Genomic DNA, 27,758 nt, shown 5'->3' on the forward strand with positions numbered 1-27,758 from the left:
CCTTGCAAGCTCTTGCCTCAGGTGGCCCTGAGTGACTGGGGAATCTTTCAGGGAAAAGGAGATCCTTGAGGTAAATTGTGAGCAAAGGATTTTGAGCTCCCGGATAAGACTGCAGTGAAATTCACCTGTAATAACTCGTGCACAGAGACCCAGGCGAGAAAAGGAGGCTGTAAGTATCGCTTGGTTAGGTGGGCTAAGAACGGGTACACACGTGAGAGTGTGAGTGGTGTGTGTGTGAGACGTGGCCTGGCCACAAAGTGATTGTGGAGTTCTTCTAACCTCGGTTCCGTTTTCCGTGAGGGGAGCCGCAGGTGAAGGAACAAAGCGAGGGGAGGAAAAAAGGAATTTTTTATATAAAAAGATCGGGGGCGGGATGCGGCAATAGCTGGGGGGGATTTCTTTACAGTAAATCGGAGGCGGGAAGCGGTACTGGTTGAAGGGACTTTTTATTAAAGAAATCCTAAACAAGTGAGAAAATAGGAAGGCCTTTCATTACTGAAGTCAGAAAGAGTGCGGTCGAGGCAAGTGAGGGAATACCCATTTCTTAGGATGGGTCAATGCCAAGGCAAGGACCCAGGGGTTGGTACAAACCAACAGGCAAATAGAAGTACTAAAGGTACTGGGAAAGGAGGGAGCTTTTTACCACAGGACCGTCCCCTGGGGTTAATGTTAAAATTTTAGGATGAATGTAAATCCAGGAAAGGAAAAAGCAAAGAGAAAATGATAAAATACTGTATGATGGAATGGACTAAAGAAATGACACGACCTGATAATTTGTACTGGCCAATGTACGGGTCATCTGAGGGGTGGATCTGTCAGGCCCTAAATGCCTGTGTAAATAAAAAGGATCCAATTAACCAAGAAGAGAGCGATTATGCTGCTTTATGGCACAAGTCCTGGCCTTCTCCCCTGTATGCTTTAAAAACCAAAAAGGAGAAGAATCCATGAGGCCACTTACACAACCTCCCCCCTTATCTACCACAACCAGCTGCCCCACCAGAGGTGCCTAATCCAGCACCCCCAGCACCTCAAGCCCCTCTCGCACCGCTTGCACCTCAAGCCCCTGTGGCTCTGCCTCGTCCTCCAGATTCACCACCTGCACATAGAAGCAGGGAGACAGTTCGGGCAGAAAGGCGCAAGGACAGTGATGATGAGAGCAAAAGGGGCCAGTTGTATCCATTAAGGAAGGTACTGATAGTAAGATACCAACGGGGGAAGGGGAGGACAGCTATTAGATATGTATCAGTACCACTGACCACTGGGGATGTGAGAGCCCTTAAAAAGGAAATGGGGATGTCTGATAAACTAGATCAGTTCCGGGGGCCCAAGAGAAGCCACAATTAAGCTATTACACTTCTTAGAGAAAAAGGGTTTGAAAGCTTCAATGTCCAAGTTGCAATTTGTAGAAGCAGAAATGAAGTATTTGGGTCATTAGTTAAGTAAAAGAACAAAGAAACTGGACCCCGAATGAGTATCGGGCATACTTGCCTTACCTTCTCCCAGAACAAAGGGAGAGATAAGACAGCTGGTAAAGCTATTAAAGTATTGTAGGCAGTAGATAAAAAAAGTATAGTCAAAAAGAAAATTTTTTATATCAGAAGTTAACTGGAGAACAGATTCATGATTTTGTAGAGTTAATTGAATTACAAACTAAAGTAAGACCAGATTTAACTGAAATAATAAAAAAAAAAATTATCTGAAGGGGAGAAAGATTTCATCAATAGCTCCTCCAAAGTATTAGAAAGGAAGCAGAGGTCAGGATATGCAATTGTAAAGGGAGGAAACATGTTGATAGTAGAAAGGAAAAGGTTAAGTTCCAGCTGGCCCGCACAAGCCCGGGAGTTATATGCATTATACCAGGCTTTAGAACTGTTAAAAGACAAAGTGGAGAATATTTATACAAAGTATACTTTTAGAACTGTACATACTTTTAGGAAGATTTGGAAAGAGAGAAGTTTGATCGATACCCAAAGAAAATGGTTGATCTATCAAGAATTAATACTTAAAGTGCTTGAATCATTAAAAAGACCAGGAAAAAAAATAGCTGTTACACATGTAAAAGGTCACCAAAGAAACACAAGGTATTTAGCAAGAGGAAATGACATAGCTGACCAAGCTGCAAAAAGAGGCAGCTTTTGAATTGAAAGAAACAATTCAGTTGAATATTATAACAAAAGTTCAAAGAGAAGTCCAAAAAAATGTTATAGCTCCCAAGAAGCTATAAAGAAATTAGATACTAAGAAAGAACAAAGAAAAGGAGTACTCTTAGATAGGTGGGAAATTTTGTCCAAAGCCTATGCACAAAAGATTTTGAGCCAATTACATCAGCATACTCACTGAAGAACCAGAGCCTTGTGTGATCATTTTTTAAAAATATTATGGGTGTATTGGGATTTTTTTGAAATAGCAAAGCAAGTAACGCAGAGGCGTGTTCCTTGTCAGAGAGTCAACAAAAAGGTAATGAGGCAAACTTCAGCGGGGGGGGCGCTAAGAAAATAGCCTATGAACCTCTTGAAAGAGTTCAGGTGGATTATGCTGAGCTTCCAAAAGTCAGTAAGTGGAAGTATCTGTTAGTAGTAGTAGATCAACTAATTCGCTGGGTAGAAGCTTACCCAGCTGTAAGGGCCACGGCCAAATTTGTAATTAAAATACTATTAGAACAAATTATTCCCCAATTTGGGGTTATTCGAGCCATTGATTCTGATCAAGGCTCCCATTTTACCTCTAGTGTCATCAAAGGGGTAACACAAGCCATGGGTATTTCCTGAGAACACCATACCCCCTTGGCACCCTCAGAGCTCTGTGAAGGTAGAAAAGAAGGACCAAACTATAAAACAGCATTTAACCAAATTAATGACTGAAACCAGAATGTCCTGGAAAAAATGTTTACCTTTAGCATTGCTTAATATAAGAACACTTCCTAATGCAGATACTGGGCTATCAGCATACGAAATGCTTTATGGAATGTCATATTCCCAGGAGATACCCCAAACATCAGTAATAGTTGAAGATATGACTATTCAGAAAATATATCCAAACAATTTGACAACATGTATTAGAGTTGAGAGAAAAAGGAATATTGGCTCAATCTACCCCTCTAGGATTTAGCATACATAAAATAAAACCAAGTGATTGAGTGCTGGTTAAAAGCTGCAAAGAGGAGACCTTATCTTCTAAATGGGAAGGCCCATATTTAACCCCTTAACCACTGATACAGCCATCTGGACTGCAGAGAAAGGCTGGACCCACACATCACGATTAAAGGACCAGTGGGACCACCAACAGAGGCACCGGCCGAGCTTCAGTGGAAAATCTCATCTGCTCCTAGAGAACTGAAAATAAGACTTAAAAAGGATTGATGCATGTTTCAGAAACTCTTGTACCTGAGGTTTCAGAATCAAAACCTTCCAAGGAAAGTGAAATGTCCTACCCAAAACTGTAAATGTTTTCCCTGGGGTTGTTTCAGGTGCACTGAGTGTCAGAAATTGTGGTATACAAACTTGGTGCGGGCAAGGATCCCTAGTACCCTTTGCTGGAGTTGTAGAGATGAGATAGAGAAAAAGACAGGTAGAACACTAAGGGCTGCAGTAGAGAAAGGATACATTAAAGTAGGTGATAAGGATTGGTGGGGGACCTGGCTGCACAGGACACGGCCTGGGACCGATCTGCAGGAAGAAGCAAAAGCAAAATTCGGAAGCATTGAGTGTGATTACAACAATTGGATACCAGACAGATACTGAAGTAAAGTAAAGGAGTGGCACAGAGCTTCAGTGGGCCTGCCAACAATTCTCAGGTAAGAATAAATAGAGGGCAAGACCAGATTGACCTCTGCCTTTGCCACCAAGAAGATGAAAATCCCAACTGTTGGCAGCAACCCAATAGGTTGGAGGGGTGGAAAGGCATGTCATACTGGACCTCTCATTATATACCTGATCATGTGTGTAAGCACTGCCACGGCAATTGACAACTGTCACCCATGTCACCAGTCGGTGAAATGGAGAGGAGTCACAACGGTTTCCTTTGTTGGTCACACCCATATAAACAAAGGTGGTTATGATGAAAGTCAGTTAAGGGTTTGTGAAGAGCAAGGGAGTTTTGGATGTAAAGGAATTTAAGAGCAAGAGGAGGAGCTGGCTGTAATTACCAGACATGTCCAAGAAGAGAAGAATATATATGTTTTACCAAAGCAAGTATGTGGGGATACACTGATGGGGGAGGAGTTCAATATGGGGAGAATTTAGTGCAGAAAGCAGTAGAAGGGTTGAAAACCCACTCTGAATCTAAAGTTGCTTCCCCGAATTTGTATGAGAAATTAAAGAAATAGCTGCCAGAGTTAGACCTTTCCACTTTTGTAGACTTTGTTTATGGATTTAATGCAATGAATTGTAATAGAATTAAATATTTCCAAGTGCTGGATTTGTGGGGGGACCCAAATGACAGGGCAATAGCCTTAGAGAGGAGAAGGGTCAGAAGTAGCACAAATTTTAAAGTAGAAGTGAACAGGAATTACAAAACCTGAAGAACGGACAGAAGGATGGGTATTGACAAATGTAGTGGTAGGCCAAGAATGCATAGCCAAGAAAGGGAAAGCTTTTGGGACAAAGGTAGGGGAAACCCCTTGCAGGAAAATGTATACCACAAATTTCTCTAAAATCGGTGGTAGCCACAAAACCCTGAAGGATATTTAAGTAACAAGCAAATGCCTGTTCAACAATAGAATTCTATCCTTCAAGCTTCATGGTGGGACCAGTTGTTTGGAAGAGGGGCTTGGTGGAAGAAAATAGTATTTATAATATTGTGTTCATTGACTGGACTGTTGTTTTTACCTTGTTTAATTCCATGCTTTGTTCAGCTTATCCACTCTGTAATTCAAGGTATGCAGGTCGCTGTGATGCCTGTAGACCCTGAACTAGCTACAGGGGAATTTAGCCATTTTGAGAAAACATCTAAAATATCCAAAATAATGAAACTGAAGAAAAAGGACAAAGAAGGAAAAGTTTCTGAAGTTTTGGCCAGATTCGAAACCCAGACACGAATAAGTAAGATAAATAAAAATTTATACAAGGAGAGTGGGGACTGTGAAATACAAAGTTATGTTTCGTGTCAGGGAGATGAAGAAAATCTGTGTAATTGTAGTTGTGGAACATGGCCATGGGACAGTTAAAAAGATAAGTTCTAATAAACAACTGAGGAAAGCATGGAAAGAAGTTTTTGAATAAATCTTTTGCTTACAATTACCTATTATGAGACTCAAGCTATTCTGTAATAGGTGTCTTTTAATTATAACTGTAGAAGCTTGCTTTGTATTAAAGAATTTTAAACTGTAGTTTTAGATTGTAAAAAGGCTTTTTTTAGACAAAAGAAGGAAGTGAGGAGGGGGCTCAAGCCTTCACAGAAGGTGGGAAAACATCCTGGACACGAAGACAAGACTTCAGCTCACTGATTTATGGCTCCTAGAGAAGGAAACTGGACATCACTGCCCGAAATATATGGATCTGGAAATAGAGATGGGACCCCCACATCTGGAAGCCAGATCCCACCATCTGGGAAAACATATCCTGGATGTACATCCCGGAGTATTGAAGTATCGAAATAGATCACAATAGCCTATAGAATTGTACAGGACAAAATATGAATTTATGACTGTTAAGTATTGAATTGTGACATTAAAACTAGAAATGGAAACTGCTGAGAAAGCTTATGAATATGTATGAATATAGCAAATAAAATCCCAGCAAGTCCAGCAATGGGTGAGCAGTCGGAAGGGAAAAGCCCTAGCACTGTACCCAGCGCGCTGTCTTTGCTCACACTTTACCATGTTAATTAAATAATTATTAAATTGAATTGCTGCTTGATATATTGGCCGTGTCAAGCGTCTCATTTCTAACAATTAGATTACAAGATGGCCTCGAAATAAGAACCCAACAGACACATCCAGCTCCTGAGTCTGGCCAAAAAATCCACAAAAAGAAGAACACAACATTTCACCATGGGATGGGATCAGATTATCTATTAGGAGATGGAGAAGGATAGTGTAGAAAATTCAGTAACTCAAGGTCCTGTTGGCAAAGAGATGACAACCCAAAAGTGGTGAAACAGATAACAAAGGAAATAAGAAAGCAGCTCATGTTCCGGTCCAAACGTGCAAAGGATGGCAATGGGACACGGTTCCGTGGTTCCCTGGCACACCAGGGCTTCAACGAAGGCTCTTTCTCCTCTCCTGTGCTGCAGCAACTCTCATCTTCTGACCATGCACCACACCTTGCTGAGTGCAGCTCATTCAGCAGCTGAGCAAGGGGATGCAGGTGGCAGCCAGGCCTCCTGAGCCACCAACGCCTACAAAAGGACACGGAATGAGGGCACCGAGAACAATCCCAAAAACAAAGAGCACCCAGGAAGGAAAAACAGAGTCAGTGAGGGAATCTGCTTAGAGACAGGACCAGGGATTTGGAGATAAGGAAGGAACGGGAGAAACCAGCAGGTTCAGAAAATGTTTCTAATGGACACGGACTGCTGCTCAGACAAGGTCCTGCTAAATTCCTGAACACGGAAAAGAAGAACAAAGAGTGAACAGAGCCATGAATATCGGATGTTTGACAAAAGGGGGGTGCAGATTAACGAGCACATGCAGGAGGCAGACCGGGAAGTCTGAACTGTCCAAGGACCTTCGCCACGGAGCAAAGGCAGAGGGAGATGCAGACGGGGAAATTCGGATCAAACGGAGGCTGCGTACTCCAACAACTGCAGAGACCCCATGGCAAATGCCGCATGGCCTCTCCCTTTGTTCAGCAATAAAGTCACTTTGACAGGACTCCTCCGTCTCCTTTGGCCACACAAACCTCTGGCGACGGGAATTTTCCCGCCCGCTCCCGCCCACTCGGCAGCCACCTCCGTCCTACCCACACGAACCGGGACGAGGCAGCGCCGCTCCGGGCCCGGCTCCTGCCCAGGCCCCGGCGGGAAGGAGAGCGCGGGCAGCCGCTCCCGCAGCGCCCTCAGGCCACGGCCAACACGGCGCCCACACGGCACAAGGAAGCCGCCACAGCCCCCTGCCGCCCCCTCCGCCCGCAGCCATGGCCCAGCCCCGCCAGAAGCCAGCGCGGCTCCCACCTGCGCTGGGGCCGCCTCCGAGCTCCGCCGCCGCCTCACCGGGCTCCGGCCGCTGCCGCCGCTCCCGGGCCCGCACACGCGCTCCGCCAATGGCGCCTCTGCTGCCACACGGCCCACCGGGGGGCGGGCCCGGCCCCGGCCTGCTCCCCGCTCTGCCCAATCAGCGCCGCACAACCACGACTGACGCCACAATCAGCCAATCGCACACAGCCAGCCCCGGGCTCTGCACACGGCCCAGCCTCGGCCCGCGCTCTCAGCGCCCCCCGGGCTGTGTGAGGGGAAAGGCGGAGATGAGGAACAGCCCTGGCACGGGCCCGGGCCCGAGGCGGCATCGAGCTGCAAACACCAACAAAGTTCTCCGCACCTCCCGGAACGCCTTTCCCAGCGCTGCGTGTTCGCTGCCACCGGCTCCGAGCAAAGCCGTCAGTTCTCCTAGCCCTAATTCGGAGCATCAGTGCATGGCTTTGATTTCCTCTGAAAGGGAAAACTCCCAATCTCCTTCGGCTGAGTGGCGGAGGGGGGAGATTTGTGGCAGAAAACTCCCGAAGTCGTTTTTCCCCAGAGTTGGGAAGAACAAACCAAACCCAAGTGAGGTGAGGCCCCTCCCCTTTCACCCCCCGTGAGCAGCGCCGGGACTGGGGGGGCACAGGGGTGTCCCCAGCACTGGGGCTCCGTCCTGTCTGCTCCCTATTATCAGCCAGGACCCCCCGTTATTTGCAGGGGCCCCTCCACAATTTACCGGGACCCCCCATTCACTGCCCCCCTTCACCGACCCCCCTAAAGCGCTGGGAACCCCCCCGATCCATGACCCCCCCTCCCTCACTGCGCACTCCCCACCCACCAGGACCCCCCCAGTCCATGGGACCCCCCTCACTCATCACACCTCCCCCCCACCCCCGAGGTCCCGAAAGGGTCCCTGAGGTCCTGGCAGGGCAAATTCTGCCCCTTGGGGGTAAATCAGCCCGGCCGTGCTGGGGCGGCTGGAGGAGCTGACGCTGGCGCTGGGGACCTTGGTGGCCGCTGGCTGTCACCCGGGACAGGGAGGTGACACCGTCGGGGCCGAAGGGACAGGGGTTCCCCAACACCACCCAGGCGCTCGGGGACATCGCGGTGGCCTTGGGGACATCGGGGGAGGGGCACGAGGAGGTGGAGCGGAGGCTGGAGGTGGCCAAGGGGGCGCTGGCGGGGCAGGGGACAGGGGGGTGGCACTGTCACCGCCGGGGCACGGGGACACCCCGGGGGGCGTCGGGACTCCCCTGTGTCCTTCCCTCGGGGACACCGGGGCCACCCTGACGTCCCCTGTCGCGTTTTGAGTCACCACGATGTCCCCGATGTCCCCACAGTGTCCCCAAGAGGACTCCAGTGCATCCCCAGTGTCCCCAGTAGGACATCGGGGGGGACCCTTGGGCCTTTTTGACGACACTCAGGGGGACATTGGGGACACTCAGGGGGACATTGGGGACACTCAGGGGGACATTGGGGACACTCAGGGGGACATTGGGGATCTCGGTGGACTCGAGTGCGGGGGGGCGGGGCCGGGGTTGTGACGTCACCTCTTCCTGTTTCCTCCCGCCGCGCCACTTTCCCGCGGCGCATTCCCGCGTGTTCCCCAAGTGTCCCGGAGTGTCCCCAGAGTGTCCCCAGCGGCCATGGAGCCCCGCGAGGTGCGACAATTCCGGCGCGGTGGGGCGGGACAGGACAGGGCGGACATAGGGGACACGGGGGGTGGCGGGAGGGGACACGGTGTCCCAAAGGGGACAGGGCGGTGTGGGAGGAAGGGGACAGGTGGTAGAGGGATGGAGGGGACCCACAGGGGCGGTCGGGGTGGGACACTGGGGGATGGCAGGGGGATGGCAGAGGGGATGATGGGGGTGGCAGAGAGTGGTGGGGGCGACAGCAGGGGCTGGCAGAGAGGATCAGGGAGGTGGCAGGGGGTGCCAGAGTGGGTGAGGGCATGACAAAGGGACAGAGGGGACAGCTGAGACCTCCAGGGAGGGGACAAACGGGACGCCGGGAGGTCACAGGGGCCAGCCCAGGAGGCCACAAGTGCCACGAGGTCCCTGCCAGCTCCCCTGTCCCCTCCCCAGGTGCTGGAGGTGCTGGTGGCTGTGATAGCCACCCTGGGCGAGCTGGCGGCCGTCGTGGCCGGGTCAGATGAGGACGTGCTGCGGGCCGAGTCCCGCAAGTCCCTGCGCGGGCCCCTGAGGAAATTCACCTGGACCCTGCGCTGCACCCTGCGCCGCCGCCATGTCCCCCCCCCGGGCCACCGCGGTGTCACCCCCCTGGGCCAGGCCCTGACCGCCCTCGAGGCCACCCCGGGGGCCACCTGGGCCGATGTGAGAGCCGCGGTCAGAGCCTGGCAGGACTCGGTGGATGCGCTTGCCGAGATCTGGCTCTGGGTGGTTGAGAAGGCCGCTGAACTCCGCAGGAGCACGCAGAACTTTTACTGCAGTGGACAGCCAGCAGAGGTGGCCAAGGGGCTGCTGCGGCGCTTGGTGGCTGCGTGTGACAAAGCCACCGTGTTCCCCTGGGAGCTGCTGCGCCGGCTCAGGGACATCGAGGCCGCCCTGGAGGAGACAAGGGAGGCGTCCCCTTATGTCCCCGAGGCCTTGGTGGCTGCGGTGGCCGAGGCTGAGCAGCTGTGGGAGGCCAGCACCTGCCTGACCACGCGTCACCTGCTGGGGACACTTGCGGACATCTGTGCCCTGCTCTCGAGTCACCCTGATGTCCCTGGTGGCCACGCAGTGGCCGAGCAGTGCCAAAGAGCCATCAAGGACATCCCAAGGCTGCTGCGGGCACAACAAGGTCCCGTCATCGGGGTGGTGACGCCATCAGGATCATCGCTGGGGTCACTTGTCCCCTCCTCCCTCCCTGCATGGTGTTTGAGACAAATTTGGGGAACTTTCTGGGAATTTTCATTGAAACTGTCCCAAATCCTGATGGGAATTCTTGGGCTGACATCACTGGGGACGCTCAGGAGCACGCAAGGACACACAGGCACACTCAGGAATACTCAGGGACGCTCAAGGACACTCAGGGACATGGGGGCAGGGCGTGAATGAGCCTCCTCAGTGCTTTTGAGGAGAGGCAGAGGAGCCACGTTAGAAATGACAATAGAAACGACAATACAATATTGGTTTTCGCATTTGTGTATCGGCTTTTGCACGTTGTTATCACAATGATTTCAATATGGTGCAATTTATAATTCCCTTCAGCTGCTTTCTGATGTAACATAATCTATCAGTTTGTGTGTGCACCACACAGCCTACAGAAATGGCTTTGTAATAAATCGATATTATATCCTAGGCCTTAGCGAAATATTAAAATAGAGACTGAGCAATGCTAAAATGCTTTTATATTATAACTATTATAACTGACTTTTATATTATAAACAGCTCAGAGAATGGTGTTAGCTCCAAAGACAGGTGTCTGCTGTGGGATCGAGCTGGAAACACCAACAAAGTTCTCCACACCTCCCGGCCCGCCTTTCCCAGCGCTGCGTGTTCGCTGCCACCGGCTCCGAGCAAAGCCGTCAGTTCTCCTAGCCCTAATTCGGAGCATCCGTGCATGGCTTTGATTTCCCCCAAAAAGGGAAAGCAGAAACCAAACCCAAGTGAGGTGGGGCCCCCTCAACCATCCCAGGGGTTTTGGCCTCTCCCCTTTCACCCCCCGGGAACAGCTCTGGGACTGGGGGGGTCGAGTGGGACTGGGGGGGCACAGGGGGTCCCCAGCACCGGGGGGTCCTTTGGGGCTCGGTTCTTTCCCCCTCCCCACCCCCGTTATCAGCCGGGACCCGCCGTTATCACAATGGACTCTCACACCTCAATTTACAGGGGCTCCCCATGCACCGAGATCTCCCCATTCACTGCTGCCCCCTTCACTGACCCCCCCAAAGCGCTGCATCGCAAAAACTCCCAAATTCCAGATCTCAAATGCAGCTTGATACACAGAACCCAATCCTAAATGATCCAAAATCCTGGATCCCGAATGTTCCCAAATCCTGCTGGATCCCAAGGAAGGATCCCAAATGCTCTCAAATTCCAGATCCTGGATCCCAAAAACCCCAGATCCCAAATGCTGCTGGGTACCCAAAATCCAGTCCTCAAAGATCTCCAATCCTGGATCCCCAAACAACCCCAAATCCCAGACTCCAAATCCGGATGGATCCCCAACAACAATCCCAAAAAACCAATTCCAAATCAGGGGTCTGGCAGGGGAATTCAGAGCCCTGGGTGGGGTGAATGGGTCCTGGGGGAGTCAATGGGGTCCTGGCAGGGCAAATGGAGCCCTGAGGGATCAATCCGGGCCCCAAGGGCTTAAACCCGGCCCCGAAAGGGTCCCTGAGGTCCTGGCAGGGCGAATTCTGCCCCGTGGGGGAGGATCAGGGTGTGGGGCCCTCCCTCCTCCAAGTCTCGATGCCCTCGATGCCCTCAGAGCTCCGGGATGGGGACTGGGACAGAGCGTGAGGTGGGAACCCCAAAACCCCGGAGGCCACCTCCAGCGGGCACCTGAGGGGATTGGGGGAGGATTTTGGGGAGGTTTTGGGGGAGTTTGGGAACCCCCAGGGCCGTGGGTGCAACTGGGAGGGAAAAGGGAAGTGGAAAGTTCTGGAATCTGTGGAGTTCAGAGGGGTGGTGAGGGGGAAAAGGGGGGGTGGGAGCCCCCAAATTCCCAGGGAGATTCAGATTGAACCCCCAGAATCTCACCTGGACACCTGGGAAACCCCAAGTCCCCTGGAATTCTTAGCTGGGAAACCCCAAATCCTCACCTGGGAGTCCCTTGGGACCTTCCCCTGGACACCTGGGACCCCCCAGGCCTCACCTGGGACACCCAAAAATCTCTTTAGGATCCCCCCAAAACCTCACCCGAACTCTCAAACTCCACATGGGACCCCCAAAACACTTCCTGGACCCCCTGAAACCCTCCCAGGTCCCCCCAGAGCCCCCTCAGGATTCCCAAAACTTCATCTGGGACCTGTCACCCCCCCTAAAACCTCACCTGGGATACCCCCAAACCCCATCTGCGACCCCCCCCACACTCCCCTCCTAATGGGGGTGGCACTGTCACTGCCAGGGCACTGGGACACCCCGGGGGACCTTGGGGACCTTGGGGTTACCTCTGTGTCCTGCCCTCGGGGTCACCGGGGCCACCCTGATGTCCCCTGTCACATTTTGGGTCACGAGGGTTTCCCCGATGTCCCTGCAGTGTCCCCAGCAGGACCCTACTGTGTCCCCAGTGTCCCCAACAGGACATCGGGGGGCCCTTGAGCTTTGTTGGGAATACTTAGGGGGACATTGGGGACAGTCAGGGGGACACTGGGGACCTTGCGCTGGCCCCGCGGGCGGGCAGGGCCAGGGCTGTCACGTCACCTCTTCCTCTTTCCCGCCAGCCGCGCCGCATTCCCGCATGTCTGCAACTGTCACCGGGTCCTGTTCGCCTCCTGGAGTGTCCCCGGAGTGTCCCTGGAGTGTCCCCAGAGTGTCGCCAGCGGCCATGGAGCCCCGCGAGGTGCGACAGTCCCAGCATGAGGGGACAGAGAGGACACGGTGGGTGGCTGGAGGGACAGGGGGAACAGAGGAGGGTGGCAGGAGGGGACAGAGGGTAGGAAGGGGACAGGAGGGCATGGGAGGAAGGAAAGAGGTGACAGAAGGGTGCAGGGAACCCAGGGTGGCAGGCGGGGGTGGGGACAGAGAAGGGTGGCAGAGGATCAGGGAGGTAGCGGGGGGGGGGGCAGAAGGGTTGAGGGAGTTCCAAAAGGAAAGAGGGAACAGCTGAGCCTGCCATAAAGGGGACAAAGGGGACGCTGGGAGGGCACAGGGGCCACCCCAGGCGGCCACAAGTGCAACGAGGTCCCTGCCACCTTCCCTGTCCCCTCTCCAGCTGCTGGAGGTGCTGGTGGCAGTGGTGGCCACCCTGGGTGAGCTGCTGGCCATCGTGACTGGGCCAGACTGGGACAGACTGCCAACCATGTTCCCAAACTCCCTGTGTGCAGAGCTGAGGAAATTCACCTGGCACCTCTGCTGCACCCTGAACCACCGCGGTGTCACCTCCCTGGGCCAGCGCGATGTCACCTCCCTGCGCCAGGCCCTGGCCGCCCTCGAGGCCAACCCAGGGCCCCCCTGGGCCCGTGCCCCTGTGACAGCCACGGTCAGCGCCTGGCAGGAGTCAGTGGCTGCGCTCACAGAGAGCTGGGACCGGCTGGCCGGGGAGGCCACCAAGCTCCACGACAACTGCAGGAACACGGGCACCTGGAGTGAGCAGGGGCAAATGGCCCTGAGGCTGCTGGGGCACTTGGTGTCCATGTGTGACAGAGCCACCGTGTTCCCCTGGGAGCTGCTGCGCCAGCTTGGGGACATCAAGGCCACCCTGGTGGAGAAAAGGGAGGTGTCCCCCAGTGTCCCCAAGGCCTTGGTGGCCGCGGTGGCCAAGACCGAGCGGCTGTGGGAGGCCAGCACCCGCCTGACCACGCGTCACCTGCTGGGGGCACTTGGGGACATCCACAGCCTCCTTGGGAGTCTCTGTGACAATCCCAGTGGCCCCAGTGACTTCGGTGGCTGCCCAGTGGCTGTGTGGTGCCAAAAAGCCATCGAGGACATCTCAAGGCTGCTGGGAGGAAAGTGATGTCACCGCTGTGACATCATTGTGGTGGTGACATCATTGGGAACATCGCTGGTGTCACTTGTCCCCTCCCCCCTCTCCATGCGGTCTTTGAGACAAATTTGGGGAATTTTCCTGGAATTTTCATTGAAACTGTCCCAAATGCTGATGGATTCTTGGGCTGGCATCACTGGAAACACTCTAGGGACACTTGGGGACACGCAGAGACATGGGAGCAGGGGGCGAATGAGCCCTCTTGGTGCCTTGCAGGAGAGGCAGCAGTCTGGGGTTATAAAAGACAATATTAATGACAATATTAATGACAATACAATATTGGCTTTCACATTCACGTATCAGCTTTTGCACACTTTTATTGATCAAAATGATTTTGATACGGTACAATTTATAATTCCTTTCAGATGCTTTTTGGTATAAGATAATCTATCAGTTGATGTGTGCACTGTGTAGCTTACAGAAATGGTAGTGTAATAAATCAATTTCATATCATAGACCTTAGCGAAAATTAAAACAGAGACTGCGCAATGCTAAAATGCTTTTATATTACAAATATACTAACTAAGTTTTATATGATAACTAATTCAGAGAATGGCATTATGTTTATCTGAAAGACAGGTGTGTGCTAGGGAGGGCATGGCCCTCCTTGGAATGGAAAATTCAAACCACCTCCCTCCGAATTATTATAATTTTGAACTTAAGGGACTCTCAGGCAGAGGTATGGGGATAGGAATAACAGGTCTGTACTGGTGTGTATAACCAGGCAAACAAACAACCCCAAGCCCAGCATCAATAACAACCAGAAGCAGAAGCCAGGAACACTTCCCTGAGCGCGGCCCTTTCCCCTTTGGTGCAGTTCCGGGCACGGCCGGCAGGGGCGCTGGTGGCTCCCGGTGGGCGGGGCAGGGGCGATGATCCCCCCGCGGCTGCAGGGGGCGCTGTGGGGCGGGCTCGGGGAGCAGGCGGGGATGGCGGCTTTGTCCGAGAGGGGAAGGGATGGAAGGGATGGATCAGGAACTGCGGAGCTGTGGGGGAAGGGATGGAAGGGATGGATCAGGAACTGCGGAGCTGTGGGGGAAGGGATGGAAGGGATGGGTCAGAAAGGGACTGTGATTGGTCAAGGGGGGGCTGGGCAAAAGAGGCCCCAGGATGGATTAGAATGGGGACCCTTTCATGCCCCTGCCGTGTCACCCCATAATGGGAGGGCATTGGACCTGCGTTTGCTCCGTCTCCAAACTCCAATATCAGAGTCCCTATCTTCAATTATGCATTATTTGATTGGTGCCTCTATCCTGTCCACGTGTTCAGCACGCACCTTGCAGGAAACATGACTGGATACAGTCCATTGCTTCATAGGCCTCCTTTATCTAGTCCTTGCAGTCTTGGAATGCTGTTTCTCAGCTTCTTCTTACTTCTTTTAGCACTGTTTATGTCTCTGTGTCCTTGAGGAATTCCTGAGGGTTCTGATAAGAACAACTACAGGTGGTTTGGCTGGAGTGAGTTGTTTAAAACCGGTATGATCATGGACAAAGACCCTCTAACTAATTAAAGTTACAAAGTGGTATGTTTATTCACTGGCAGGTGGCATGGCAGTCATCACCAAAAGGCGTGACCACACCAAACAAGGTTCTTTACCCCCTATTTATTTCCCAAGATCTTACACACAATACAGATGCATAACCCCAGCACCTCCCATGTCCTTTCTGTATGAAAATGAGGTATTAGTCCTTCATGCGTGCGCAATTCTTCTCTTGAATTGGGTCAGTGGTCTTGAATTGGGTCAGTGCTCTCAAAGGATGAAGTCAGAAGAGTCTTCATCAGGTCTCTGGGACCCTCTGGCACAATCCAGGGTCCCCTGCTTCATGACTGATTGATTCACAGTCCAGGTGCTGGCCATTGTTCTTACTGCTTTCAATCTGTTCTTACAACAGTTCGCTTACTCCACTTTCTTCTATAACAAGTGCCTAATAACAAAAATTATACCAATCAGCTCTAGCTTAAGCATCTAATAATCATTAACCCACCATTTGCTTGTCTATCTTGCATCTTGATCGATGTGAATTGCTTCTAACCCTTAGCTAAAATCTGAACTCTTTAAAATCAGGATTCACGAGCACCTCCTGGCAGCTTTTTCCTAGGACTAATCCCTGACTTTGGGAATGTCTGGGGTGCAGTTTTGGAGAGGGACAGCTCTGTCTGGCTTTCCCCTCCCTGCTGGGGCCTCTCAGCTGCCCCCAACACCCTGGGGCTGCTGGGATTTCCCTCCTGGGGACAAGGACATTCATTCCCTTCCAGGACCCCAATGCCCAGAGGGGGCTCCAGCTCAGGGGCTTCTTGAGCAGCTGCCCCACAACCTCCGCCAGGGTCTCCCAGCGCAGCCGGAGCCGCTGGGCCTGGGGTCCCCAAAGCCCTCAGCAAGGCCCAAGTCCCTGCCAGGAACCCTCAACTCCCTCAAACCCAGCATCACCCACAGCCCCTGCAAGTTCCCCCCATGGCACCGGCCATGGCCATGTCCCCACATGTCACTGGCCATGTCCCACCATGTCCTCACCCATGGCTGTCTCCCCACCACGTTTCCATCCCTGTCATTGTCCCCCATGTCTCCATCTCCTGTGTCCCCTCGTGTCCCCATGAATGGCGACGTCCCCTCCATGTCCATGTGTCCCCATGTCATTCTTTGTGTCCATGTCCCATCAGGTGTATGTCCACCCATGTCCCCACCCATGCATTAGCTCAAGGTCTTTATTTTTCCCCACTGGTGGATATTTTAAAATCATGAAAAGCAAATCAAGGCCAAAAGAAAAGGATTTCTGTGTCCATGCTGGCTGAGGTTCCACGTGCTTGGGTGGGACAGAAGACTCTTTATTGGTGGGGTTTGTACCCCACTGTCTCAAATATATTGTTCTTTCCTGAAGTCCATCACCATTTGGCTGTGGAACACACCCTTGGGCAATAAGAAATCAAAATCGTGAAATCCCTGAGGCTGGAAAAGACCTCCAAAACCATCCAGTATTTCTTGATACCACCAGGAGATAGCATTGAACCCTTAAGATTTTCTGGGGTTGAAAGTGAGCAAATCCACTCTCCCCAAGGAATCCCAGTGTTGGTCTGTGTCCCCATGGATGTTCCTGCCCCTGCATTCATCCAGGTGCCCACGGGGAGACAGGAAGATATGGAGCATCCCAGCCAGGTGTCTTCCCAACAGGGACCACCAGGCCCACGGATCACCAGGGCTCTGCCCAACGGGGGTCACTGGGGATCATCCAACGCTGATCCTCCCATGGGGGATGGAGCTGGAGCAGCACACGGAGCTCTTCCCTCTCTCGGGGCACTCACAGGGCTTCCCTTAGTGGTGCCTCCGTTGGTGTCGGGTCAAGGCTGAGCTCTGTGAGAAGCTCTTCTCACACTGGGGACACTCGTAGGGCCTCTCCCCGGTGTGGATACGCCGGTGGACAGTGAGGTTGGAGTTAAACTTGAAGCCCTTCCCGCAGTCAGGGCAGCGGAAGGGCCTCTCCTCTGTGTGAATTTGCTGATGTACCAGGAGAACAGAGCTGGTCTGAAACCTCTTTCCACACTGGGGACACTTGTAGGGCCTCTCCCTGGTGCGGATGCGCCGATGGGCAGTGAGGGTGGAGTTGTGCTTGAAGCCCTGCCCGCAGTCAGGGCAGCGGAAGGGCCTCTCCTCTGTGTGAATCCGCTGATGTACGAGGAGATGGGAGCTGGTCTTAAACCTCTTCCCACACTGGGGACACTCGTAGGGCCTCTCCCCAGTGTGGGAGCGCTGGTGTTTTCTCAGGCCAGAGCTCCATGCAAAGCTCTTCCCACATTCCAAGCAGGTGTAGGGCCCTTCCCCAGTGTGGATCACCTGGTGCTGCATCAGGTAAGAGCTCTGCCTGAAGCTCTTCCCACACTGCCCACACTCATAAGGCCGTTCCCCAGTGTGGATCCTCTTGTGCTGGATCAGGCTGAACCTGTACCGGAAGCTCATCCCACACTCTCCACACTTGTAGGGCTTTTTCCCACTGTGGATCTTCTTGTGCTGGACCAGGCCGGAGCTGTGGCTGAAGCTCTTCCCACACTCCCCACACTCGTAGGGCCGTTCCCCACTGTGGATCACCTGGTGCTGGATCAGGTGGGAGCTCCATCTGAATCCCTTCCCACATTCCAGGCACTTGTGGGGCTTCTCCCCTCCATCAGGCTTCTCCCCCAGCTCTGAGCTCCGCCTGCATCTCCGGCCGCCCTCCTGGCACAGGGGGGGTCTTTCCTCCTCGCAGCTCCCTGCGCTGGGTTTGCAGCCCCTCCTCAGGCGGGATCTCCGGGGCTTTTCCTCCTCCTCCATCCAGACACTCCTCAAGAATGAAAAATCCTGGTTTGGGGAGAAAACAAGAGGAGAGCGCCTTAGGCTGGGGGTTCCTCCTTGCCCAGGTTCATCTCAGGAAATCATTGGCTCCTTGTGTCTGTAAGAACCTCCAAAACACCAAGATTCAGCCCAAAAGTCCTCCAAACATCAAGACACAGATCAAAAACTCCCCAAACATCAAGACTCGGCAAAAACCTCTACTAAAATATAAAGAATTGGGACCTTGCAAGAAAACCCTAAAAGCACCAACATTTAGCCCAATAAAGCTCAGAAACACCAAGATTCACTCCCATGCCAATCGTGGATCCCCTCCCCGGTCACCAGCTGCATGTGGGGGGCAACGCTCCTGGGGTTTTGGAGAGGCTGCAGATCCAGGGAGGGGTGGAACCTTGTGGTGCCTCCTCTTCCTGATCCTCCTCCTCCTGTGTCCCTACTCCTTCCCACACTCCTCTTCCTTCTACTACTCCTCCCTCTCCTGGACAATCCCACCTTCTCCTCCCACGTGCATCCTTTGACCATTTTGTTCCTCAGCCCTGCTGCTCCTTCCCTTCTCCTCCTGCCCCCAGGCCCAGCACCCACTGCCGCCTCCCTCTTCCCCCCAAACCCACAGCATCCCCCCGCAGGGGCAGCCATGGAGCTGGGGCAGCTCGGGCTGGGGCAGCGCTGGGCTCTCGGCCGCTCCCGCCCGCACTCGCTCCCCACTGCAGCCGCTCCCGCCACCACAGCGCGGGGGGGCCCGGCCTTGGCGCTCCCCCCTCCCACCTCCCCAAATTCCCCTCAAGGGGGGCGCTGGGGCCCGGGGGGGGCGCAGGTGGGGTCCGGGTGGGGAACGCTGGGACCTGCGGGTCTGCCTGGCACTGCTTATTCTGATATCATCAGTTATCAATGGATTACTTGGGAAGGTATTTCTAAAGTAAATAATTCCAAGAGAAGGGATTGTGGAAGCAATAGACTCAGATTTGAAACTCATTTTACAGGAAAGATCCTTCAGGGGGTTATGGCAGATTTAGGAATACAATGGGACCTCCACAACTCCTGGCACACCCAGAGCTCAGGTCAGGTAGAAAGAATGAAGGGAGAAATAAAGAAACACCTTTGGAAGCTGCTGATAGAAACCAAGATGCCATGGGCAGGGCTTTTGCCATTGGCTTTGGCAAGAGTAAGAGGCAGATCCAGGGCAGATATTCTATTATCTCCCCTGGAATTAATCCATGGAATTCCTTATCCTGGAAATTCTCCACCTAGAGCAGGCTGGAGATAAGGGATGTGTATCTAAAGCAGTCTGTGGCCACAATCCTGTCTCCTGTGAAATCTCTCCCACAGGAAGCTCGGCTGGCACAGCCCCTGCCTTGGGACTTTGCTGTTCACAAGATCCAAGCAGGACATCGGGTCCTGCCTCAGGAGGGGGAAGAAGCCCCACTGGTGGCCAAGTGCCGTGGCCCATCCCAAGTGTCCCTGAGCACAGAAACAGCCCCAGCACAGCTGAACACGGGGGGACCCCTCACCCTGGGCTCCAGGGCTCTGCAGCCCCGGAGATTTGGACTGTCCGGCTGCACCAGGAGGATGGGAGGCCACGACTGAGCCCGCACTGAAGGCAAGGGAGCAGCAGCCAGGGCTCCACAGCGGGGGAAGCCCCTGGGCCTGCCCACACATCCTCTGCTGGAATGCTCTGCCTGGGCACCCTCCTTGGCCACCTCCTGTCACTGGGGACAATCCTTGCTGCCACTGCTGCAGCTTCAGTGCTTGCTGTGCCTGCACTGCCACAGGGCTGGGGAAGACAACGGGACAATTCCACTCTGGGGCTCAGCCACACTCACACACTGGGCTGGGGGGGATTGGATTGTTGGAAAATATACCAACTGTAAAATTATTTTTAGTTTAATTTCTTCACTCAGGCTTGGTTTCCCATTGCCCTGTGGAAAGGAATTTTAAAGGCTTTTTTTTAAGGGATGTTTTACACCACTCAACAGAGATGAGCTTAACATCTCAACAGACTGGGAAGAGCCCAAAAGATACCCACAGAGATAACGACCATCAACAGAACATCAACCACCATCAGCAAACACCAACCAACATCCACCCCAGACACTGCCCCGGGAATAGCTGCAGACACCTGGGCTGGAAAAGGCTGAGAAGGAAATCCAGGGGTTCGGATTCCGGCCCCGGCTCCTGCCCAGGCCCCGGCGGGAAGGAGAGCGCGGGCAGCCGCTCCCGCAGCGCCCTCAGGCCACGGCCAACACGGCGCCCACACGGCACAAGGAAGCCGCCACAGCCCCCTGCCGCCCCCTCCGCCCGCAGCCATGGCCCAGCCCCGCCAGAAGCCAGCGCGGCTCCCACCTGCGCTGGGGCCGCCTCCGAGCTCCGCCGCCGCCTCACCGGGCTCCGGCCGCTGCCGCCGCTCCCGGGCCCGCACACGCGCTCCGCCCATGCCGGTTCTGCCCAATCAGCGCGCGAGAACAAGGAGTGACGGCACAATCGGCCAATCGGAGCGAGGGGCGGGCTCTGCCCGCGGAAGGCTCTCAGCCCCCCTTGCCCTGAAGGAAAACCCTTCCCGCCCTTTGCGGCGTCTCCATGGCCCAAGAGCCCCGTGAGGGGCCGTGCCCGCGCTGCGCCTGAGGCGAGAAATGCGGAGCGGGACGGGCCGCGGTCGCCCCTCAGCGCGCCAGAACGAGGCGTGGCTCAGTGTCCCTGGGCTCCAAGCCGCCAGGACAGGGCTGCCGCTTCTTCCCCTCGGGAGGCTGAGCCCGATCCGCAGCAGCTCCAGTGGGAGGACGGCAGCAGCTTCAACTCCTCGTGAGTCCCAGGGAGCTGAGCAGGGCCTGGGGGGCCTGTCAGGGCCTGGGGCATGGGCAGGGGATGGGGCAGAAAGTGTCCTTTTGTGGTGCCAGCATTTTCTCTGCTCCTCCTTGCAGGATTCCTGTCCTGGGTGATGCAGAGTGTGTTTTCCTGGCCGAGAATAAACTCTGGAGCATTTTCTGCTCAAATCCGATGCCCTATCTGTGCAGCAGACCCCAAACTCAACTGTAGCAGGGGATGGACAAAGCACCTTCTGTGTGCTGGGCAGTCACAGCTTTGCCCCTTCCCCAAACCCTGGGATGTCCATCCTCAGCCACAGGGTCTGCCTTGCACTGACCTCAGGGTCACCTCAGTGCCTGATCTCATGAACATCTCAGGATTTGGTCTCAGGGTCACCTCAGTGCCTGATCTCATGAACATCTCAGGTTTTGGTCTCAGGGTCACCTCAGGGCCTGATCTCATGAACATCTCAGGATTTGGTCTCAGGCTCACCTCAGGGCCTGATCTCATGAACATCTCAGGTTTTGGTCTCAGGGTCACCTCAGGGCCTGATCTCATGAATATCTCAGGATTTGGTCTCAGGGTCACCTCAGTGCCTGGTCTCCTGGAGATGAACCTGCAGGAAGGGGAGATGATGTGGAAGCTGATGTGTGGCTGCCTGGGCTGGGGCTGGGGGTTTCTTTCTCCTTCTGGAGCCACTCCTGGAATCATCCTGTTTTTCTTGCACTACATATTTATACACTAAGCTTATATATATATGTAGATATAACACTATGAAAACAGCTTTCTAATTCCTTTTTCTTACCCTGTATTTATACTTTCATAAATAGCTTTTATATCTATGTTGGTATAACACTGTGAATACAGACCACAAACAAGTGCTTCCGTGTGAATGTTACCTTGGATGGGACAAGGTGCCAATAATGTCAGTGTGTGATTTGACCCCACAGGCGCCGTTACCTTAAGGGCTGGACTCGATCCTTGTGGATCCCTTCCATTTGAGAGCCTTCTGTGGGATGTCCCTGCATGACTCTCATCAGTGTTTATGGTGCCACTGTTGCTGCTGTTTTATAAATTAGTTTTCAATTTTTTATAAATTTATTTATAATTATTAATTTATAATATTTTTTGAATTAATTTATAATTAATCTTTATAATTTTATAATTATAAGCCCTTTTCCCAGTTCTGCCAGTCTGCCCCTCCAGCCTGGAGCAGCCAGCGAGGGCTTCAGCTCCAAGAGGGCTTCAGCTCAGAGAGCAGGGAAATCTGGAGGGTTCAATTTTGTTTGTCTTGTTCTCCTCAGCTTGGGGAGAAACTGTTTTTGAGGAGCCCTGCTCTTCTCTCCCTCCTCTCTAGTCCTTTCCAATTTCTTCCTGTTGGTGGTTAGAGGGTTTTTTTTTTACTTACAGAATATTTCCCCTAAGTTGCTAGGAAACTAACTGCTGGGTAGTTGTAGGGAGTTGTAGCACCTGGCTACACTTCTTTGGGTCTTAGGGAGTTTCTCCGTTGCCCTGGTTTTTTGGAGTTTTTTTAAAGCCTTCTACTTGTTCATAAGATGGAGTCAGTTCTTGTTTCTGTACACTATTAAGGGTCAGTTTTTCACTTTCTGACACACACTTTGGAACATAAACAACCTTTCTTGTTTTTGTTCACTGTCCTTTGTCTACATAGTTCTAGCCTGAAAATCATGTTGCTTGACCGCTGGTGTGGCCAGTGGGGTCAAGGGGTAGTAACCCCAGAAGCCAATCCATGACCAGACCCACAAATGTATAAAAATGGAAGAAATAAACAGGCTCGCCCTCTTTTTGGGGAGCAGCCTTTCACTGCAGACCTCCTGCCTCCGTGTTGTTGTTTTGCTTTTGTTTCGTTCCAACATTTCTCGGGGCGGGGGCAGAGATAATGCGAGGTGTGGGGGCAGGTAAGGGACAGGGCTGGGGGCAGCTTTGCTCTCTTGCTCTGGGCATGAGAGAGAGAACGGCCGGGCTGCTGCTCGCTGCAGGAGTTCACTGTCACCACCCTGTCTGGTCTTGGAGAATCGACCACCATCTGCTCGTGTGCCCTTGAACCCTGAGCTTGCCTCCCCCTGCCCTGCCGGGCCCCTGCCCTGCCGGGCGGTAGAGTTTTGCTACTCTGTAGCCCCGCACTGCCCTGCCCTGCCAGGACATCCCTGCCGGGACATCCCTCTGCTCCAGCAACCAGCGCAGAGCTTCTGATCTCATCCACCAGCCTGGGACTTTCCTCCCTTCCAGCTCAGCCTCTCGGAGTCCTGCAGGGGCACCGAGATCAAACTGCCCTGGACTTTTGTGAAAGAAAGCCCTCAAGGTTCCTGGTTCTGTTTATTATTAATGCTGTAGTTTTTGTTTGTTTGTTTTGTCATACATACCAGTAAAGGACTGTTATTCCTATCTCCATACCTCTGCCTGAAAGCCCCTTTAATTTTCTGGGTTGGAATAATTTAGAGGGAGGAGATTTGAATTCTCCATCTCTAGAGAGGTCCTGCCCCTTCCTAGCAGATAACTGTCTTTCAAACCAAGGCAGATTTTTGGTGCCCAACATGGGGCTCGACGGCATTGAGAGGAAAAGAAATAACAATTCTTAAGTGACCTTGTGCACTAGGTGTAGAAACCTCCCTAAATTGCATCATGTGGTCTAGCTTACCTTGGTTTGGGTGGCCTGTGGTTGTGGCTGTGTTTCTGCCATTTGCAGGCCCTTATCTAAACATGGGCCCTATAACTAAGGCTACTGTGGCTGTTATCCAGTTTGCACTGTGGGTTAATAAGGTGAGGAATTCATGGATTTTTAACTTCCTCTGGAAGGCAGGCACATGGATACATGGCTATCACACTCCAAGTGTTTGTTTGTGGGGTTACTTTAACAATGGCACCTACTGTGAGGAAATGACACCAGAGGAATTTTTTTCCCAACCCTTCACTCAGCTGTTTGGGTCTATTCCACCAGTTTTTGAAGGGTTTAAAGCTTCTCTGAATGCTAATGATATCATACAATGGCTGGTATTGCTCACAGGCCTATTCTATTTAGTATTCTGAGATAAGGGGAGATTGGCCTGGATAACCACCCTGATACCTACCCCAGAGAATAAGGATACTGCCCTAGAGACTGGGGATGCTGCCATGGAGCCTGACACTGCCCTAGAGACTGGGGATGCTGCCATGGAGCCTGACACTGCCCCACAGACCAAGGATGCTGCCCCACCACCTGACCCTGCCCTGCAGCCCACCTCAGAAATGAACCACCCAGATTGGGCGGGAGTTCTGGTGAAGGAGATGGGCCCGATGCTGAAGGAGCACACTACCCTAGTGGTGGCCTCATTGGCATCATCAGCCCCAGCTGGTGGCAAACCCTCCCCCTGCCCTGAAGAGGGAGAGTCTGAAGGTGCAGCAGTGGAACCCACAGACATTACAACCGTCCAGGTTCCAGCTGAAGCACAGGGGCAGTCACAGCCAGCAGCAGTTGCCCCTGTGGAAAGGAAGAAGTCTAAGGCGAAATTGGTGCTGAACTCAGGTAATAAGGTTAAAAATGGAGGGCCCACACAATCCACAGAGGAGCCTCAGGTTGAGATCATCACTGAGTCCCTGTCATATGAAAGTCTCTGTAATCTGCAAAAGGATATTACACGACAGGGACGTGAGCCTTATACAACCTGGCTGCTTTGGGTCTGGGACCTTATGGGTAGAGGTGTGCAACTGGATGGTGCTGAGGCAAGGAATTTGGGACCCTTGACCCAAGACTCAGGTGTGAATCAGGTATTTGTAAGGGAGCAAGGACCCCTTCACCTTTGGGAGCGGCTTTTAATGAGTGTAAGGGGGAGGTTTGTCCACAGAGACAGAATTCAGGAGCACCACCATAGAATGTGCTGGAAGAATTTGAGGAAGGGATCCAACAGCTGAGAGAAGTGGCAATACTGGAGGTACTCTTTGGGAGGGGTGGACAGCATGACAATGACCCTGACAAAGTCAGGTGCACAGGGCAAATGTTGTGGAATCTAGCAACTAAAGGGCCATCTCAATACACCACATTCATGGCAACAATTAATGCTGATACCAACCGAGATACTGTAGGTTCTGTAGCCAACAAGCTTAGAAATTTTGACAGTATGATCAGTGGCCCAATGCAGACTCAGGTCTCTGCAGTGGTTAAGGAACTCCAAGAGGAGATAAGGGAGGTGAGGGAGGAGATGAGGAGGAACAGTTCCCATGTGGCACCAGTGTGAGTCACAGGCCCCAGAGCCAGAGCCCAACACCCCCCAGCTAGAGAGAGAGGGTACACCCCATGAGCTGACCTGTGTTTTTTTCTGCGTGACCATGGGGAAGACATGGGAAGGTGGGATGGGAAACCCACTTCTGTCCTAGCAGCACGGGTGCGTGAGCTCAAGGAGAGAAACACTCACCGAGGGGGTTCCACTAGAATGAAGGTAGCCTCAGCCTCCCATGACCAGGCTGTCAGGTATTACAGAAGTGAGGATGCTCTGTCAGATCCCCTTGAAGGAACCTCTACTATGTGTGCACAGGAAGGGAATAGTAACCAATGCTAGAGGGGCCCTGCCTCTAGCCAGGAAGAGGCACGGGAAAACCGAGACTTTTGGACTGTGTGGATTCGATGGCCTGGCACTTCACAGCCACAGAAATATGAAGCTTTAGTTGATACTGGTTCGCAGTGTACCCTAATGCCATCGGGACATGTGGAGACAGAACCTATTTCCATTGCCGTGGTGACGGGATCACAAGAATTGACTCTGTTGGAAGCCGAGGTGAGCCTGAGCCTGACTGGGAAGGAGTGGCAGAAACATCTGATTGCGACTGGCCCAGAGGCTCCGTGTATTCTGGGCATTGACTTTCTCAGGAATGGCTACTACAAAGACCCTGAGGGACTCAGGTGGGCTTCTGGAATAGCTGCTGTGGAGGCAGAGGGCGTTAAGAAATTGAACACCTTGCCTGGATTATCAGAGAATCCATCTGCAGTAGGACTGCTAAAGGTAGAGCTTTTTATGAAGAAGAGCAACGAGTACGTGTTGCCACCTCGATGGTGCATCGCCAGCAGTATCGGATGAATCGAGATGCTGTGATCCTCATCCACAAGATGATCCGAGAGCTGGAGAGCCAAGGGGTGGTCAGCAGAACCCACTCACCCTTCAACAGCCCCATTTGGCCTGTGCACATCTGACAGAGAATGGAGACTGACTGGATTATCGTGGCTTGAATGAAGTGACTCCACCACTGAGCGCTGCTGTGCCAGGCATGCTGGAACTCCAGTACGAGCTGGAGTCCAAGGCAGCAAAGTGGTTCGCCACAATTGACATTGCTAACATGTTTTTCTCCATTCCTCTGGCTGCAGAATGCAGGCCTCAGTTTGCTTTCACCTGGAGGGGCGTGCAGTACACCTGGAACCGACTGCCCCAGGGGTGGAAGCACAGTCCCACCATCTGCCATGGACTGATCCAGACTGCACTGGAAAAGGGTGAGGCTCTGGAACATCTACAGTACATTGATGACATCATTGTGTGTGGAAACACGGCAAGGGAAGTGTTTGAGAAAAGAGAGAAGATCATCCAGATTCTCCTGGAAGCCGGCTTTGCCATCAAGAAAAGCAAAGTCAAGGGACCTGCCAAGGAGATCCAGTTTCTGGGAGTAAAGTGGGAAGATGGGTGGCATCAGATTCCCACTGAGGTCATCAATAAGATTACTACATCTCCACCGACCAGCAAGAAGGAAACACAAGCTTTTCCTAGGCTTTTGGAGAATGCACATTGCTGAGTACAGCCAGATTGTGGGTCCTCTCTACCTGGTTACCTGCAAGAAGAACGATTTCCACTGGGGCCCTGAACAGCAGCAAGCCTTTGCCCAGATCAAGAAGGAGATTGCTCATGCAGTAGCCCTTGGCCCAGTCAGGACTGGACCAGAGGTGAAGAATGTGCTCTACTCTGCAGCCGGGAGCCACAGTCTGTCCTGGAGCCTTTGGCAGAAGGTGCCTGGTGAGACTCGAGGCCGACCACTGGGATTCTGGAGTCGAAGTTACAGAGGGTGCAAAGCCAACTACACCCCAGCAGAGAAAGAAATCTTGGCTGCCTATGAAGGAGTTCAAACCTCCTTGGAGGTGACTGGCACGGAAGCACAACTCCTCCTGGCACCCCGACTACCAGCGCTGGGGTGGATGTTCAAAGGAAAGGTTCCCTCTACCCACCACGCCACTGGAGCAAATTGACTGCCATCATCACTCAGCGCACCCGTATTGGAAACCCAAATCACTCTGGGATTTTGGAGATAATCACAAACTGGCCAGAAGGTGAAAACTTGGGTGTCACTGATGAAGAGGAACAAGAGCAAGTGACACATGCCGAAGAAGCTCCGCCGTATAATCGGCTGCCAGCAGAAGAAACGTGCTATGCTCTTTTCACTGACGGTTCCTGTTGCATCGTAGGGATGGACTGGAATTGGAAAGCAGCCGTATGGAGCCCCACACGACAGGTTGCACAAGCCACTGAAGGAGAAGATGGATCGATTCAACTTGCAGAACTCAAGGCTGTTCAATTGGCCCTGGACATTGCTGAGAGAGAGAAGTGGCCAAAGCCCTTCCTCTACACTGATTCATGGATGGTAGCCAATGCTCTGTGGGGTTGGCTGGAAAGGTGGAAAAAGGCCAGCTGGTAGCGTGGAGGAAAACCAACCTGAGCTGCTGATGAGTGGAAAGACATTACTGCCCGGGTAGAGAAGCTACCTGTAAAAGTCCACCATGTAGACACCCACGTCCCCAAGAGTCGAGCTAATGAGGAGCACCGAAACAATGAGCAAGTAGATCAAGCTGCGAAGATAGAAGTGTCCAAGATAGACCGAGATTGGCAACATAAGGGAGAGTTGTTCCTAG

General features: G+C 52.9%; 5 protein-coding genes across 8 annotated transcripts in view; 2 read left to right on the forward strand and 3 right to left on the reverse strand.

The window, feature by feature from the left end:
- The window catches only part of LOC134565395 (zinc finger protein 239-like), a 27,761-nt gene extending 20,524 nt beyond the window's left edge, over positions 1-7,237 (reverse strand). Inside the window, exon 1 of the mRNA XM_063424967.1 lies at positions 7,111-7,237. The gene's annotated coding sequence lies outside the window, so the exon portion shown is untranslated. The remainder of the gene's footprint in view (positions 1-7,110) is intronic.
- Positions 1-14,566, forward strand: part of LOC134565362 (uncharacterized) — a 52,299-nt gene extending 37,733 nt beyond the window's left edge. Inside the window, exons 2-4 of one of the 2 annotated variants that reach the window (XM_063424891.1) lie at positions 10,506-10,728; positions 12,500-12,618; positions 12,991-14,566. In XM_063424891.1, the coding sequence (XP_063280961.1) occupies positions 12,517-12,618; positions 12,991-13,731 (843 nt within the window). In that variant the 5' untranslated portion in view covers positions 10,506-10,728; positions 12,500-12,516 and the 3' untranslated portion in view covers positions 13,732-14,566. The remainder of the gene's footprint in view (positions 1-10,505; positions 10,729-12,499; positions 12,619-12,990) is intronic. The other variant, XM_063424889.1, reaches the window with a different exon arrangement.
- The window catches only part of LOC134565370 (zinc finger protein OZF-like), a 270,401-nt gene extending 250,875 nt beyond the window's left edge, over positions 1-19,526 (reverse strand). The window contains exon 1 of the mRNA XM_063424911.1: positions 19,441-19,526. Coding sequence (XP_063280981.1) covers positions 19,441-19,526 — 86 coding nt within the window. The remainder of the gene's footprint in view (positions 1-19,440) is intronic.
- Positions 6,912-10,458, forward strand: LOC134565373 (uncharacterized). 3 transcript variants are annotated; one of them, XM_063424922.1, is made up of 3 exons: positions 7,400-7,532; positions 8,725-8,774; positions 9,198-10,458. In XM_063424922.1, the coding sequence occupies exons 2-3, from the start codon at positions 8,760-8,762 to the stop codon at positions 10,170-10,172; spliced, it is 990 nt and encodes a 329-aa protein (XP_063280992.1). In that variant the 5' UTR covers positions 7,400-7,532; positions 8,725-8,759; the 3' UTR covers positions 10,173-10,458. The 3 variants fall into 3 exon arrangements, with proteins under 3 accessions (XP_063280990.1, XP_063280992.1, XP_063280991.1); XM_063424921.1 differs by lacking the exon at positions 7,400-7,532 and adding an exon at positions 7,539-7,703; XM_063424920.1 differs by lacking the exon at positions 8,725-8,774 and having other exon boundaries at positions 6,912-7,532.
- On the reverse strand, positions 15,889-20,546 carry LOC134565391 (zinc finger protein 239-like). Its single transcript, XM_063424960.1, has 2 exons — positions 20,420-20,546; positions 15,889-18,088 (listed from the first exon to the last, which is right to left on the reverse strand). The coding sequence occupies exon 2, from the start codon at positions 18,059-18,061 to the stop codon at positions 17,069-17,071; it is 993 nt and encodes a 330-aa protein (XP_063281030.1). The 5' UTR covers positions 18,062-18,088; positions 20,420-20,546; the 3' UTR covers positions 15,889-17,068.
- Positions 20,547-27,758: the final 7,212 nt, after the last annotated feature.

This window comes from Prinia subflava, unplaced genomic scaffold, assembly GCF_021018805.1.
Source record: "Prinia subflava isolate CZ2003 ecotype Zambia unplaced genomic scaffold, Cam_Psub_1.2 scaffold_47_NEW, whole genome shotgun sequence".
NCBI classification, from domain to species: Eukaryota; Metazoa; Chordata; class Aves; order Passeriformes; family Cisticolidae; genus Prinia; species Prinia subflava.

What these genes read in the sequence shown, in the direction of transcription:
- LOC134565373 (XM_063424920.1), top strand. Translation starts at nt 7,074, where the DNA reads ATGGCCCAGCCCCGCCAGAAGCCAGCGCGGCTCCCACCTGCGCTGGGG. An exon ending in CACCGGCTCCGAGCAAAGCC is followed by an intron (nt 7,533 to 9,197) that starts GTCAGTTCTCCT and finishes TCCCCTCCCCAG; the next exon opens with GTGCTGGAGGTGCTGGTGGC.
- LOC134565391 (XM_063424960.1), bottom strand. Translation starts at nt 18,061, where the DNA reads ATGGAGGAGGAGGAAAAGCCCCGGAGATCCCGCCTGAGGAGGGGCTGC.